This window comes from Chionomys nivalis, chromosome 8 (genome assembly GCF_950005125.1).
Source record: "Chionomys nivalis chromosome 8, mChiNiv1.1, whole genome shotgun sequence".
NCBI classification, from domain to species: domain Eukaryota; kingdom Metazoa; phylum Chordata; class Mammalia; order Rodentia; family Cricetidae; genus Chionomys; species Chionomys nivalis.
The window spans coordinates 44382643-44397203 of NC_080093.1; the positions used below are offsets into that span (position 1 = coordinate 44382643).

Sequence of the window (14561 nt, forward strand, 5' to 3'; positions counted from 1 at the left end):
GTTTATTTGTTTTGTTTTGCTTTTATTTATTTATTTATTATGTATACAATATTCTGTCTGTGTGTATGCCTGCAGGCCAGAAGAGGGCACCAGACCTCGTTACAGATGGTTGTGAGCCACCATGTGGTTGCTGGGAATTGAACTCAGGACCTTTGGAAGAACAGGCAATGCTCTTAACCTCTGAGCCATCTCTCCAGTCCTCAAATCAGTTTTTATGGCTATGACAGAAATACATGGGAAAACAACAGAAAATGAAGGAATGGTTTTGTTTTGAGTTTTTGTTGTTTGCTTTTGACTCACCATTTCTGTGGTTGACAGAATTCTTTGCTGTGGGTTTATGATGAGGCAAACCATGGCCACAAGCACATGAGGTGTGAATGGAAGAAGTCTGTCACTGGGGCAAGCCCTGCTTGGGGATATCATGTAGCCTCTGTGTGTGTTCTCCTCTCTCCCTCCCTCCCTCACCTCCCTTTCTTCCTGCCCTTCACACCTACTGGCTGCCATCACATCCTTCCACTTAATCTAGCCAGTCACTCTACAAAAGCTCCCCAGAGAGAAACCAGTTCCTTAACCCATGAGCCTTGAGGGACAAACCTGTCATGACCTGCTGTGTGGTGTAGGGCAGAGACTGGGGAGATTTAGGGACTTCACTGGAATCCCAGGCCCTTGCTGGTGGCAAGTACTTCCCTCTTGATGTCCCTCAACTTCCTTTTCTCTGGGGGAATCTCAGTTCCTTCCCCGCTGGAGCCAATTTATAACTGTTTCTAAGAGCCTTGTTTTTTTTTGTGTGTGTGTGTTTGTTTGTTTGTTTTTGTTTTTTGTTGTTTTGTTTATTTACTTGAAACAGGGTTTCTCTGTGCCTCTCTGGCTCTCCTAGAACTAGCTCTGTAGACCAGGCTGGCCTCAAACTCAGAGATCCACCTGCCTCTGCCTCCTGAGTGCTGGAATTAAAGGCGTGCACCACCACCGCCCAGCAAGAACCATTTTCCTTAAAGTCACTTTTGTTCTTTTCCAGCACAGGACCCAGGCATTAGTCTCTCCATGGATATATGCACACTGATAGCATTTAAATATGACATAGGCTAAACATTTTCTCTACGTATCTCACTTAACTTTCATTAGCCCAGTGAAAGAGGAAGTTTATATTTCTTGTTCTGCAAGGAAATGGAGACAAATTAACTTGTCCAAGGCTACAAGGTAAAGTTGAGACTCAAATCTAGGAAGATTTACTTTAGAATTCATACTCTCAACCTTTACACTTCTAGGCTGCCAGTTCTGACTCAGTGGGCCTGATGTGGGGTCCCACAGTTTCCTGGGTGAGTCCGGAACTCAGCTCTAAAGCAGTTACCATGTGTTCTACCCACATAGGTATTAGTTAAATCGCAATTCCCCGTGTAGGCTTCCTGACCTGGTTAGCGCTTCCTCTCAAGGACCGGTGTCTCATCTGTGCGCCTCAGCTGCTTGTGCCATTTTCTTCCTTATATTTTAGAGAAAGCCAAAATGGCCTAGGTAGCTTGAGAGGGCTTCAGGCCTGTTCTCCATTGGGTGAGTTTTGTCTCTTGAGACCTTGGTCTCTGGTGCCTTAAGGGGCTGAAGGAAAGGTCATGACAGAAGCAGTTTCCTAATTTGACTAAAGTGCAGCTTGTTTCCTTAGGATGGGAGTTTGCAGTGTCCAACATGTAAGACCATTTATGGTGTCAAGACAGGCACCCAGCCTCCAGGGAAGATGGAGTACCACCTCATCCCACACTCCTTGCCTGGCCACCCGGACTGCAAGACCATCCGAATTATCTACAGTATCCCACCTGGCATTCAGGTGAGTCCACCCTTGGATGGTGCCGTTTATGATTGCAACTTTGAGTGTTTGTGGGTAAAATGTTATACTAGAAAAAACCTCCTTCCCATCCTTGTCCCGGCCCTGCGTCTCACCCCCCTGGCTCCCCCTTCACCACCATTGTTCTTAATTTTCTGTATCCTTCCAGCATTCTTTGTATATACTCAGTGCAGACCACATCCTCCCCTCCCGTATTTGCACAAAGAGCTACATTTAGGTGCATTGTTTCACACTCTGCCTCTTTCAGCTAACAATATGGACTTTAGATTTTTTTTTTCTGTGTTCATACAAAATGTCCTCATTCTTTCTTATGTCTGTGTAATAATCCAGTGTATATATAATTTATTTCAACATCTCCACTCGCTGTTTAGATTGTGGTCTTCCGCTACAGCAGATAATGCTATCACTAATAACCTAGTACGCTGTGGCCACGTCTGTAGGATAATTTCCTGGAAGCAGAATTTCTTGATCAAACAGTTATTTGCATTAAAAAAAAATGATGGTTGTGCTGGGCTTTGTCTTTGGTGGCATCTCTTTCCTCTCTGGTTCAGGAACATTCTGGGTAATAATCCCATGAGTCAGTGCGATGTGGCCCTTCCCTCATACAGTGGAGCCTTTCCTCGGTGTTCTTGGGAGCAGACCGGACTCATCCCTTAGCAAACATTGCTTAGCTCACCCTCTCTCACTCCCACCTATGTCTTCCTGCTTGTCTTTTGCCTGACAATGTTTGCTTGTGGGTTACGCCCAGGTGTGTTAGGTACAGCTGAAACAGTGTTAGAATTGGTTCAGCCTTTGATCCTTTGAAGCCAGTGGCCAGGAGGCCAGGAGGACGGTAAACAAATACATGACAAAGTGCTTCCAATGTAATGTCATGAGGAAGTAAAGCAGGGAAGTGTGATAGTTCACAAAACACGCATCTTCCCCGGGGCACGTGGGAGCCAGGAGCAAGATAGTATCCTCTCCCTTCTGATCTGGAGAGCAGAGACGGATCTGCACCACTGATGAAAGTGACACAGATGGGGGTGGGGGGTGCGGGGCTTCAAAGTCTTATGACCCCGGGTCCCACTTCCTGTCTTTCAGCTGCCTGTGTTTTTTTTCATCTCTACTGCTGGGAATCTGCTAGGCAGAGAGCCAAGTGGGGGAGATCTATGTGAGTGCACATCTCAGGACCCACTAGTACTAAAGGGCGCAGGACTGGCTTCCTGCTCTCTGATTGGCTGAGATGTTAGGGTGAGGAAGAGGTGCTTATGTGTGGTCTCTCTGGAAGCTGGGAGGAAACTTTCTGGTGCAGGGCACTCTCTAGTGAAGCCATGAAAGACAAAGAATTGTCTGCATCTGTACTCTGTCGATTTTTATCTGGAGGAGGTAACAACTGTTGAGAAAAACTGCATGTTTATGAACAGTAGAATATACTCAGGAGGTTGGGAACTGAGACTTATGAAAGGCAGGGAAGAAGGAACCTGATGAAGTTGTAGGGGACAGGTCACGAAAGGCCTTAAATGTGAGGGCCACACACGGAGACTCGCTATGAGGAGCCCCTGGAGACTGCTTGTATGATTAGGGTTATGAAGCATCATGTAAATTTGTAGTGGCATTTCAATTGTATTTAATAAATAAATCTTGCCTGGGGATCAGGGGTAAAACAGCCACACTGGTCAGTCTTACAGCCAGGCGGTGGTAACACACACCTTCAATCCCAGTTATCTGCACTAGTTACCATAGAAACCGGGCAGTGCATGCCTTTAATCCTAGTGGTGCACACCTTTAATCCCAGAACTAGAGAGGATTATGAGGCAGGAGGAGACAGCTCTAAGTCATATTCTCATTCTGGATCACCACTGAGGTTGAGGTAAGAGCCAGTGGCTAGCTGCTTTGCTTTCTGGATCTTCAGGCTGAACCCCAATTTCTCTCTGTGAGTTTTTATTAATTGTGCATCATTAGTTGGCATTATGCTTTAAGAGGCCAGTGTGAGTTAAGAACAGGAGATGAGAAGAAATAAGACCACTGCAACATTTCAGGCTCCCCCGTAAGGGGAGGGCCAGCAGCGTAAGAAAGCAAGCTGTGGTTGGCTATTGTTCAGGAGAGACTTACAGAATGATTCTGGGGCAGCTGCCGGAGTGGTAGGGAAGAATGGATATGTGGGAGTGGGCTGGCAAGATGGCTCACTTGTAAGGATGCTTGCTGCCAGTCCTGACTACCGAGAGCCAGTCCCGATAAACCAAGTTCAGTCCCTGAAATCCATGAGTGGAAGGAAAGAGCTGACTCCTGCAAGTTGCCCTCTGACCTCCATACACCGTGGAACACACACACACACACACACACACACACACACACACTAAAAAGAAAATGAAAAAAGCCCAGCAGGGGTCAAAAGGTCAAGGAGGTGGGGCATCCATTGAGAATGCCACACTTTTAAGTATCCAGAATCAAGGGAGAGAGAAAGCCTCTGCAGAGGGGCCAGTGCTGCCTATTCAGGGCCCCAGCACCTCCAGTAACACTCTGGCTTGTGAGAGGAAATAATCTCTAAACGGTCAGATGCTCTGCAAACTCACTACTGAGTCAGTGGCAAGATGTTCAGTGTTGTGTCCCTTGAAGGCTTCAGGGACAGTGCGGGCTTGGGCTTCGCTGAGCTGAGATCTTCAAGCTCCACTTTCACTGCAGAAAGTGAGTCCCTTTGGGAGAAGCTTTGGGCCCGGCTGAGGCAGAGTCGTGACTGCTTTACCTGGCGACAGGCCCAGACTGCACAGCCTTACTGGGTCAGTGCCACTCAGGCTGAGCTGGACACACACGCAGCAGCCCCAGGCATCAGAGAAGCAACTAGAGCTGTCTGTGGTCAGGCTTGGTCCCTCAGTGAGGAAGCCTACCTTAGAGGAGTGTGGCCGTGGGAATGCTGCTCATTTGTAGAGATTTATTCTGAATGTGAAGTCATGTCTGTCAGACTCTTTTACTCCGAAGGAACTTCACTGCTTCCTTTGGCTCACAGTGACATTTGTTTATCTTTTAACATTTTTTTTTGTATGATCAAAATAAACTGTATACAGATACAGCATTCCAAAGCAATAAATAAAAACATACTTTAAAAATTTTTAGTGTTTTTACTCTTTGGCATCTTTTATACATGTGCACACTGAGCTTGAGCATTTTCAATCCCTGTTGCCCTCACACCCCTCCCTTTCGACTACCAAAATCCTTCCCCCCCCCCCGACAGCCCCTCTCCTTTTTCTGAGCCAGTGAGTTTAATTTCATTCATTTGCTCACCCAATACCCAGCTGGCAGGCGTTTATCGATCTGCGGGAGGGCGTGTGCCAACAGCTGTGTAGCACTGTCAGTATTGTGTGGCTTGCACTCACAGTGAGCTTTAAGTAAGATTCTACCTCCAAGGGGTCAGGAATGTTCGGAAATGATAGACGGGCATGTGTATAGGTGGAAAGTTGTCATATCAACCTCCGTAAACTTCTCGAAGGGACCAGTGACTCTGATGGGCCCTGTGATAGCTCTGTCAGTGTCGCACAATTTAGAATCACCCAGCAAGAGAATCCTGTGAGGGACTGTAGAGATTGGTTTGGTTTATAGATGTGCCTGTGGGGGATTTTCTCGATTGCATTAGTTGAGGTGGGAAGACCTGCCCACTGTGAGTAATGTCATTCCCTAGGAAAGGGGGCTCTGTCATGCAGAAGAGCAGAGGGGGTGAGACTGCTGTGCATGTATTATGTTATTGCTCTGTGCTCTTGACTGTGGGTCATTGTGACTGCGTGCTTCAAGTTCTCGCTACTTTGACTCTCCCACAAGGATGGACTGTAACCTGTAATTGTGAGCCAAATAAGCCCCCTTTCCCTTAAGTTCTTTGGTCGGGATATTTTGCCATATTAACAAAAATGAGACTCAGACAGACACTAATTGGGAAGCCTCTTACCTTGTTCTTTTTTGCTGTAGCTATAACAGAATCTCTGAGCTGAGTGATTACTTTTTTTTTTTAAAGAGGTTAATGTAACTCATGGTTCTAGATCATGGGAAGTCCAGAAGTTGTGCCTGGTAGCATTGGGCAAATGGGAGCAAATAGACAGCAGATGTGTTCCGAAGAGGACACAAGGAGCCGCCTTGCTTTGTAAGCAGCCTGCTTTCACATCGGTCAGTCCCCTGAGAGCAAGACGAGAACTCTCCGAAGAAAGGCATTCATCCCCTCTGACAACCTCATCGTCTCTCACACGCCACAGCTGCCCACAAGGCGCAAAGGAGGCCAAATTCCAGCAAGAGTACCCTGGCGTCTGGGTTCAGACTCCGTTCTCTGTTCATGTCTTTCCCAGTCGGTGTCCCGAGATGACTTGCATAATAAAGTATTGGGTGATGATAGTTTAAGTGCCTCAAGATTTTCGGTCCTGAACATTGCACTCGATGTTGTTGAATAAGGAAGCAACACCATGAAGACCAAGGAGAAGATCATGGGAAAAACTCTGACCGCATGGCTTGTAGCTCAGAGAACTTTATTATTTTGAGTAATTGGTTTGAAAGTCCGGTGCACCTGCCTTAGAAGACATAGGATTAAGTCAGTTTGGGCAAAGGCAGTAACATGCTTCTGTGGGCTGTGGTCTTCACTATTCAAAAAACAGTAGAATAGATGGTATTGGTACTGATGCTGATAAAATTTCCTGTGCTCTTTCTGAAGATGGGCCCCAAACTCGCTGGGCAGCACCCCTTAAGGGAGTGCTCCAAATCAGTCCTGCCAAAGGGGAATTCCATGTTGTCCAGCAGGGAGCTAGCCGCTGCGGGCCAAACTCAGGTCGCATGATGTGTGACAACTTAGACTGAGCATTTTTTTTTTAATTTGTTATTATTATTTTGGGGGTGGGGGGGGTTGTCCTCTGCCTGAACTCTGTGGCTCTTGTTATTGTCCCACCAAGCCTGAACTAGCTTCTCATCAGAAACGTTTTGCAAGATGCCTTTGTTTTCTTTCTGCTTTCAGGGACCAGAACATCCAAATCCTGGGAAGAGCTTCAGCGCCCGTGGCTTCCCACGACATTGTTACCTTCCAGACAGCGAGAAAGGGAGAAAAGTAAGATGTTCTATAGTAGGGATGGGGATTGATTTTGTTTCTGCAATGCACAGAGAAGAGGGACCTGGTTTAACTGTGTATATGCTGTAATGAGGTCATATTGGAGTAAACCATAGGTAAGAATTGGTATCATTAGGATGTTTTATTTGATTTTTTAAAATCTCTGTGTGTGTGTGTGTTACATGTGTATGATATCTGTGGGATTGCAGACACGCATATTCCACAGTGTGCATGTGGAAGTCCAAGGACAGCTTTCAGGAGCTAGTTCTCACCTTGTGCTTTGAGGCAGGGCCTCTCTTGTTTCTTGCTGCTGCATCGCCTACTCCAGACTACCTGGCCTGAAAGCTTCCAGGTGATTCTTCTGTCGCTACCACCCATCTCTCCACAGCAATGCAGGGATTATGATGTGAACCACTGCATCCAGCTTTTAACGTGGGTTCTGGGGATTCAAACTCAGGTCATCAGGCTTGCATAGTGCTTTCACCCACTGAGCCATCTCACCAGCCTGATTAGAATACTTTTGCAGATAGTTGGGAGTGGAATGGTTTCTTCTCTCCTCTGAGTAAAACTGGCAATAATTCACCTATGTTAGGATCTTTATCTAGAGCCCTGCTGTTTAAAGCTGGTCCTGGGGAAACACTAGTGTTAACTCCTAAGAGCATAACAGAAACTCAGAACTGGAACCTATTTCATCTTCTCGGGAAACCTGGTTGATCTAATCTGAGCACTCCTGAAAGCATGAGCAGAGTGTTCTGGGATCTTTGTTGGTGGGAAATTATTTTGTTGGTTTTCTGGATTCCTTGTAATTCATCATCAAGACTTCTCAATATTTTAGTTGGAAGGACTGGATTTCAGAGTCTTTCCTGATGTCAAGAGGGCTAAGAACATTAGTCTTGGGGATGTATTGGGGAAATGTAAGAGGCATGGGTTTTTAGTCAGCCTACTCAACACATGTCTGTCTTTCTACATTTCGAGTGTTAATGGCTATGTTGCTGTGGTGGGTTTAAAGTTTGAGCATATGCAAGCATGTTTGAGTTCCAGCAAACTGCCACAGACCATAGAGTGGTTCATAAACAGCAGATGTTTATTTCTGTAGTACTGGGGTCTAGGAGGTCCAAGATCAAGGTGCTGGCAGAGTCAGAATCTGGCAAAGGTTCACTTCCTGCTCATAGACAAAGCCTCTTCTCTCCATGTCCTCAACAGGGAGAGAGGGCAAAAATTCTCTTCCCAGTCCCTTTTTATTAGAGTGTTGATCTCATTCATTGGCATTAATTTTTGTGACTTAATGAACCTCAAAAAGCTCCATATTCTAATGCTTACTTTGGAGGTGGTGATGAGAAGTTCACATGAATTTAGGGGGTGCATAAGCACTTACCCCCAGACTCCCCATGTGTCTTCCTGTTTTGGAAGCCATACTGAAGAGTTTCCAAGAAATGTAAATGAGACCATGGAGTGGTCCTACAGGACCTCTGACAGGATTCCAATTGATAAGGAAAACGCTAGACCACAGGGATACAAGAAGGCGAGATGTCTTCACAGTAAACAAAATGAGCAGTTTGAGAGCCCCAGAAAATAGGAAGATTCCTGCTCAAGCTTGTGTACATCCACCCCTTAATTCTGGCTTATTGCTATTTTAAAATTCTTATTTGAAAATATGCCTGTGTAAAAGAAATATCTCTGTGTGTGCAGCCTTTACACCCAATGTAAATTGTCCTGGAATTATTCATTCTCAGCTGCCCAGAGGTTTCAACCCGACTCCAAAGTGGAGGCTTCCATTTCCCTCTTCTGTCTCATAATACGCCCTGTCTTTTCATACTGCTTCAGTGTCGCAGGCTGTGGATATGTTCTGTCCTTCCAACGAGGAAAAGAACAGTTTGTAACAAGGACAACACCAAGAAAGATGCACGAGAGCCCTGTCCTCAAACTGAGAGTGAGAATTAAGGAGGCAACTGTTCTCCATCAAGAGACAAATTTCTGTGCCTCAGCCTGAGATCTGCAGCTGAATGTCTGTAAAGTCTGCTGTTAAGACTGCAGTCATGGGCTGGGAGTGTGGTTCAGGGGGTGGAATACTTGCCTAGAATGTGGGCAACCCTGGCTTTCATCCTCAGCACTTATAACCGAGCACCTTACACTTGCCTGTAGTCTCAGTGCTGAACCTGTTAAGTTTGAGGCCATGCAGGGATGCGTGATATTGTCTCAAACAAGCACCAGAGTACACCCGCGTGGCTGAGGGCTACCCTCTTTCTAGACCTTCCTCTTTGTGTAACGGCAGACCTCAAACCCTTGGAAGCCAGGCTGTGCACAGTCACTATCTTGAATTCTTGCTTTCAGTGACCAAATACAGCTCATTCCTCCCTGCATTGCCTTCCCCAGCCTCTTACTCCTCTGCTAATCCTACAGAAGGCTGCCTCATTTTTTTCTTCTTGACACCATGTCAGTTATCCCAAAACAGTTTCTGGCATAACGCGCCTTTGTTTAAAAGTAGTTAATTTTTCAAGCAGCACATGATGCTTCAATGGCCTTTCCCTGTCTTCTTTACAAGGAACACTTGTCTTGACTTAACCTAAGTCCCCACCGTACGGGATGCATGTAAACCATCTCCTCTCACCTAGTCCTTTAGCAATACTATTTTAGTCAGCGCCACAGCTCCATGGTCCTAAACTTGGGCTTTGTTGCGGGTTTTTGCAGCTGCCCCATACTTTTTGTTCCTTCCTAATGGTTCAGTAAGAGACCCTGTCCCAAAAAAGAAAATGGGTGGAGAGCCCTCCAGTAAAACACAGCTCTTCCGGTGGTTTCTGAGTGCACACATATACAGTTGCATGTTCCCACACATGTGCATATGCTTACGCCACACATGCACACAATCTTTGGGGTGGGTGATCCTATTGGCATTTTATAGATAAACAAATTAAAGCTCAGAAAGATGTTTGAAGTTGTCAGAAAGTGACAAAACTGAGATTCACTATAGAATGCCCAGATTCCAACTTCAAATCTCTTTCTCTTCTTCTGGGTTACTTAGAACATCACAATGAAGGGACAAGGGCGGTTGGGGACGTTGGGATGAATCCACCATCTGAAGACCAATACGGAACAACTGCCTGTGGTCTCTCCACTCTGTTGCCCTAGGTTCTGAAGCTGCTTCTGGTGGCCTGGGATCGCCGTCTCATCTTTGCCATTGGAACCTCCAGCACCACGGGCGAGTCCGACACTGTTGTCTGGAATGAGGTGCACCACAAGACAGAGTTTGGCTCTAATCTCACTGGCCATGGCTACCCAGATGCCAATTACCTGGATAATGTGCTGGCTGAACTAGCTGCCCAGGGTATCTCCGAAGATAGCACTGCCCAGGAAAAAGACTGAGGTGGGGCGGGGGGAACTGGGGGACTACATGGCAGGAAGTGAAGAGAGTCCCATGGAAGTTGATGCCATGCCTCCTGACTCCCTTGTTTTCTTTCTTGTTCTGTCTCCACCTCACACCCCTCTTGGTCACAGAAGGAACTAGATTAAGGTGATGCCATTCATAAACTTTATCCAGTACAAACAGGATGTGGGATGAGGGCCACCCCCCTTTGCCCCCATGGAGTTTTCAGTGCCGGGAAGGCAAGAACCTGCATCTCTTTTTTTCCCCTAAGTAGGGGATGTGGTCAGCACACTTAAGGTATGGGCAGTGTCGAGGCACCCCATACCCTGGCCTTGTGAAGCTGAGATCCCGTGCCTCAGCTGGCTTCTTGCTGCTTCCTCTCTGCTTTGATAGCAGAGTTTCTGCTTTTGTTTTTTCCTCCACTGGAGTGAGGGAGCTCTCACTGTGCAAGACTGGGGAGAGGTATAGACTGCGGTGACATCAGAAACTGGATGTCTTGGTGTAGGTTAAAGGATGTGATTCATGCTAAGAGGGCCAGAGTCAAAAGCCTCTGGGAGCATGTTCAGCTCTCAGTGTAGTCCCTGGCTTCTCTGGGCCCTGCCCTCTTCTTCCTCCTGCCATTGACCTGTTCATAGGCATCTGGTTCTCTCACGTGGATGGAAGGACTCAGGGATTGCTCTCTGGGGTGGCATCGTGTGATGCTGTTTCCAGCCCCTGTCTGATCAAACCAGAGCCTGCATCCCACTGAGCATCTGTACTATCCTCAGGGAGGGGAGCCCACAGCCTTCTTCCCAACTCATCTCAGAACCAGCTCAGTTTCATCAAGTCACTGTGAGTTGGAGCCCATACTGGTCTCTGTGTTGTCTGTGTAGGCACATATGTTTGTGTGGGTGTGTGTGCATCACTGGGCTAGGTTGTTGGGAAAGTCCCATCATGTCTCCGAGTTCTCTTTCACAGATCAAATCCCAGTTCTGTTGGGGATCCAACGTGAAGGTGTGGCCCCTCCTTTGAGTTTTCCCATCCTTTACCAGCCCATCTCATGATAAACTTGCCCCCTGATGTGCACAGACCTGCACATGGAAAGATGTGTTGATGCAAGAGCTAGATTGACCCTTCTCTTTCTTATTAATATTAGATCAGAGCCAACCTCCATCCAGTCTTGTTTCTATAAGAGCTCAATTCATCTCCATGCAGATTTGCTAATTCAAGGCCAGAGATGCTACTGGTCCTCTTCTTCAGCTCCCATCTAATACAGGTTGACCAAAAGCATTGTGGTGGGAACCTCTTTAGTTCATTCCTAGCATGGTTGGGAACACATTGGAGTCTTCTCTAACCAGCATCTGGGTGTTGTCCCAAGATCCAGTCTGTCCCCAACATCTTCTCACCTTTGACTCCATTAAAGAATGGACTAGGTATCTGGTGAGAGAGAATGAAGAATCAAAAAGGGAAATCAGTGTCCTCCTTGGAAGTGGGTTCTGTGAACTGTGTTTGGGGAAAGTTCCTCTGAATACTAATTCGAATTTATATAACTCATGTTGTGGATTTGATGTGTATATGTATATGTGTATATATATATACGTATATACATCAAATATATGTATATATATTCATATATAACTCGTAAGATTTGAAAGGTTTTGAGGCTTGAAGAAGAAACAGAGAGAGGAATAAAGCAAGCTTCCACAGTGGTACTTAAGTTGTAACTGGAGTCCACACTTTCACAACACCCTGCTCCAGACATACCTCCTTTGGGGCCTCCAGCATTGTTGATAAGGCTGTGGCCAGGAGAATCAGTCCAGTTCCCTGGAACATACTGGTACTGAGTTTTCTTTCACTCTACAAATGGCTAATGGAACTGTAATTGCTTCCCACTAGGGGGAGCTGAGGTAGGGGAAGTGTTTGGCCATCTTATTCCAAGGCCTTCTATCAGTGGGAGGCCATTTTGTCTTACTAGAAGACCATGAAGGAGACTGTTGAATTCACTGAGCTTGGGGAAAGTTTCTGCCACAATAGAGAAAGAAGCATCAGAACTAAATGGAAGACATAGCTCATGGAATTTAAAGTCACACCCATGCCTTTTATCAGGTTAACATATTTCAGAAATTATCAGAGCCTCATTCAGGGCTTATGTAGTCATTTTTGCCTTCAGTGCCCTTGGTCCCTAACTGCCCTGCTTCTTGGCAGCAGGGATAGGAAGATAGATGGGAGTCCATGGGTAGGAAAATGAGGCAGTGGGAAGCAAAGAGATGGAAACAGGCTCTGACTGTGGAATTGGGCAGTGGGGGATGTTCTCACAAGGCAGAGCAGAGGGGTAGCACAAGGCAGAAGAAAGAGAACCCAAGAGGACTTCTAAGGGAGCGATTGTTCTAGGGGGGGAAATGAGAGTTAGTCTTCATGCCTTCAAGAATTCCTGCAGGGGACTTTGGAATGGCTGTGCTTCATTTGCTTTTGCTCTGAAGGGCTACCTCACCCTCATCTTTCAACTTTCTGGGCTGAAGGAAACTTGGAAATCTCAATAGTGTACTGTCAGTCAAAGCGATTGCTTTTACCATGTTCTTTCTCTTATGCCAACCTAAAAAGATACAGAATGGATTTCAATGAGATTATGTCATGGGCACCAGCTACATTGACTACAGTTTTTACCCCGAGAAAAGCTCCAATGTGCTCTGCTGGGCCAAGCAGGGGACCCCATGCTTTTCCTTTCACAGTCTCAGCACCAGCAGCTATGTTCTCCCTGCCTGGAACTCCAGGGATGGCAAGTGGGATTTGTCACACCTCATGAGACGCTGATCTCTTGCAGTTCTGTGTTATATCTGTGGTTGTCTGTGCCTTTGTGTTCCATTCCCCTCTCCTTTCGTAAGACTCAGACTTCTCTGTGGTTTTAAACTTGGTCAAAAGTTACCAGCCCTGGTATTGCACTGTTGTGTGCATGAGAGGGTGGAGAGAAAGCTGCCTTGGCTCAAGAAATAATCACTGCCCCCTTTGCTTGTTGGTGGTCACTTATATCTCAGTGGGGGTTTCCGGGAGAGGGCTGGTGAATGTCCAGAGGTCAGGTGTTCTGTTTGTAACTGCTGTGCTTTTAAGTTCTTGGTGTAGCTCTACGAGAGGACATCGCCCCCTGGTGCTCATGAGGTGTATTGCAGAACAATAAACTGCACATGAACAAGCACAAACTGTGGTTACTCTGAAGGGCCTGCTTTTGTAGAAGTGCTTTGGCACCTGTCTCAGAAGCATGTGGGTTACTTCCTCTATGTGTGAGCAACCTCAGTCCGACTAGTTAGATAAAGGGAAAACCCCTTTATTTTCTAAAACTTTCCACAGCCCTTCTACCCACACATTTGACCTGGCTTGACTCTAGGCTCCTCTCAAAGAGACAAACCACATGGCAAGGGAAATGAGTGTATGAACTTTGGATGGGGGGAGGTTATTCAGAAAATGGACATTGGCTTCCTGTGTGTGAGGGGTTGTATGTGGGGAGTACATATGTGTGAGGGGATGGATGTGTGTGTGAGAGAGGATTATGTGAGAGTGCATATGTGTCAGGGGATGCACGTGTGAGAGAGAAGATGCTTGTGTGTCTGCGGTGGGGGATGCATTTGTGTGTGAAGGTGTGCTGGAACTCACATACTGAGGTCAAAGGTTGACATTAGATATCTTCTTCTGTCTTCTGCCTTATAATTTGAAGGAGGGTTCTCTCAGTGCATCTGGAAATGACCGTTTTGGCTGGAATAGTTTGGCTGACCAGTGAGCCCCAAGAGTCACCTGTCCCTACCTGCCAGTTCTGGGGCTACAGAGTCATGCATCTTCTCTCTCTCTCTCTCTCTCTCTCTCTCTCTCTCTCTCTCTCTCTTTCTTTCTTTCGGAGCCTCTCCTGGAACTAGCTCTTGTAGACCAGGCTGGTCTCGAACTCACAGAGATCTGCCTGCCTCTGCCTCCCGAGTGCTGTGATTAAAGGCATGTGCCACCACCACCCGGCACCATCATGCATCTTTTACATGGATGTTGGGGATATACTCAGATTCTCATGATTGAATAGCAAGCACTTTACTGAACAGTCTTCTTGTTCCTGAACACTGACTTTCACTGTCAGGCAGTTTTTTTCTCAAATAATTATTATTAAGCATCCGAGTAATCACAGGAACACAAAAATTAGAATCAACTGTCCAGCCTCCTTTGTCACCAAACTGTGGCTCCATCTCTGAAATCTTATGGAGTGTGACTTTCTCAGAAACCAGCCCTGGTGTTTATATAGACCCCAGCCTTAGAAAGTCAGAACCCAGCGGAACCCCAGAGCCCCACCCAGGGCTTCGTGAAGT

The 14561-nt window shown here is 46.5% G+C and overlaps 1 protein-coding gene across 3 annotated transcripts in view; it reads left to right on the forward strand.

The window, feature by feature from the left end:
• Positions 1-14537, forward strand: part of Dtx4 (deltex E3 ubiquitin ligase 4) — a 36407-nt gene extending 21870 nt beyond the window's left edge. For all 3 annotated transcript variants that reach the window (XM_057777254.1, XM_057777253.1, XM_057777255.1), the window contains exons 7-9: positions 1655-1816; positions 6795-6884; positions 10011-14537. In XM_057777254.1, coding sequence (XP_057633237.1) covers positions 1655-1816; positions 6795-6884; positions 10011-10244 — 486 coding nt within the window. In that variant the 3' untranslated portion in view covers positions 10245-14537. The remainder of the gene's footprint in view (positions 1-1654; positions 1817-6794; positions 6885-10010) is intronic.
• Positions 14538-14561: the final 24 nt, after the last annotated feature.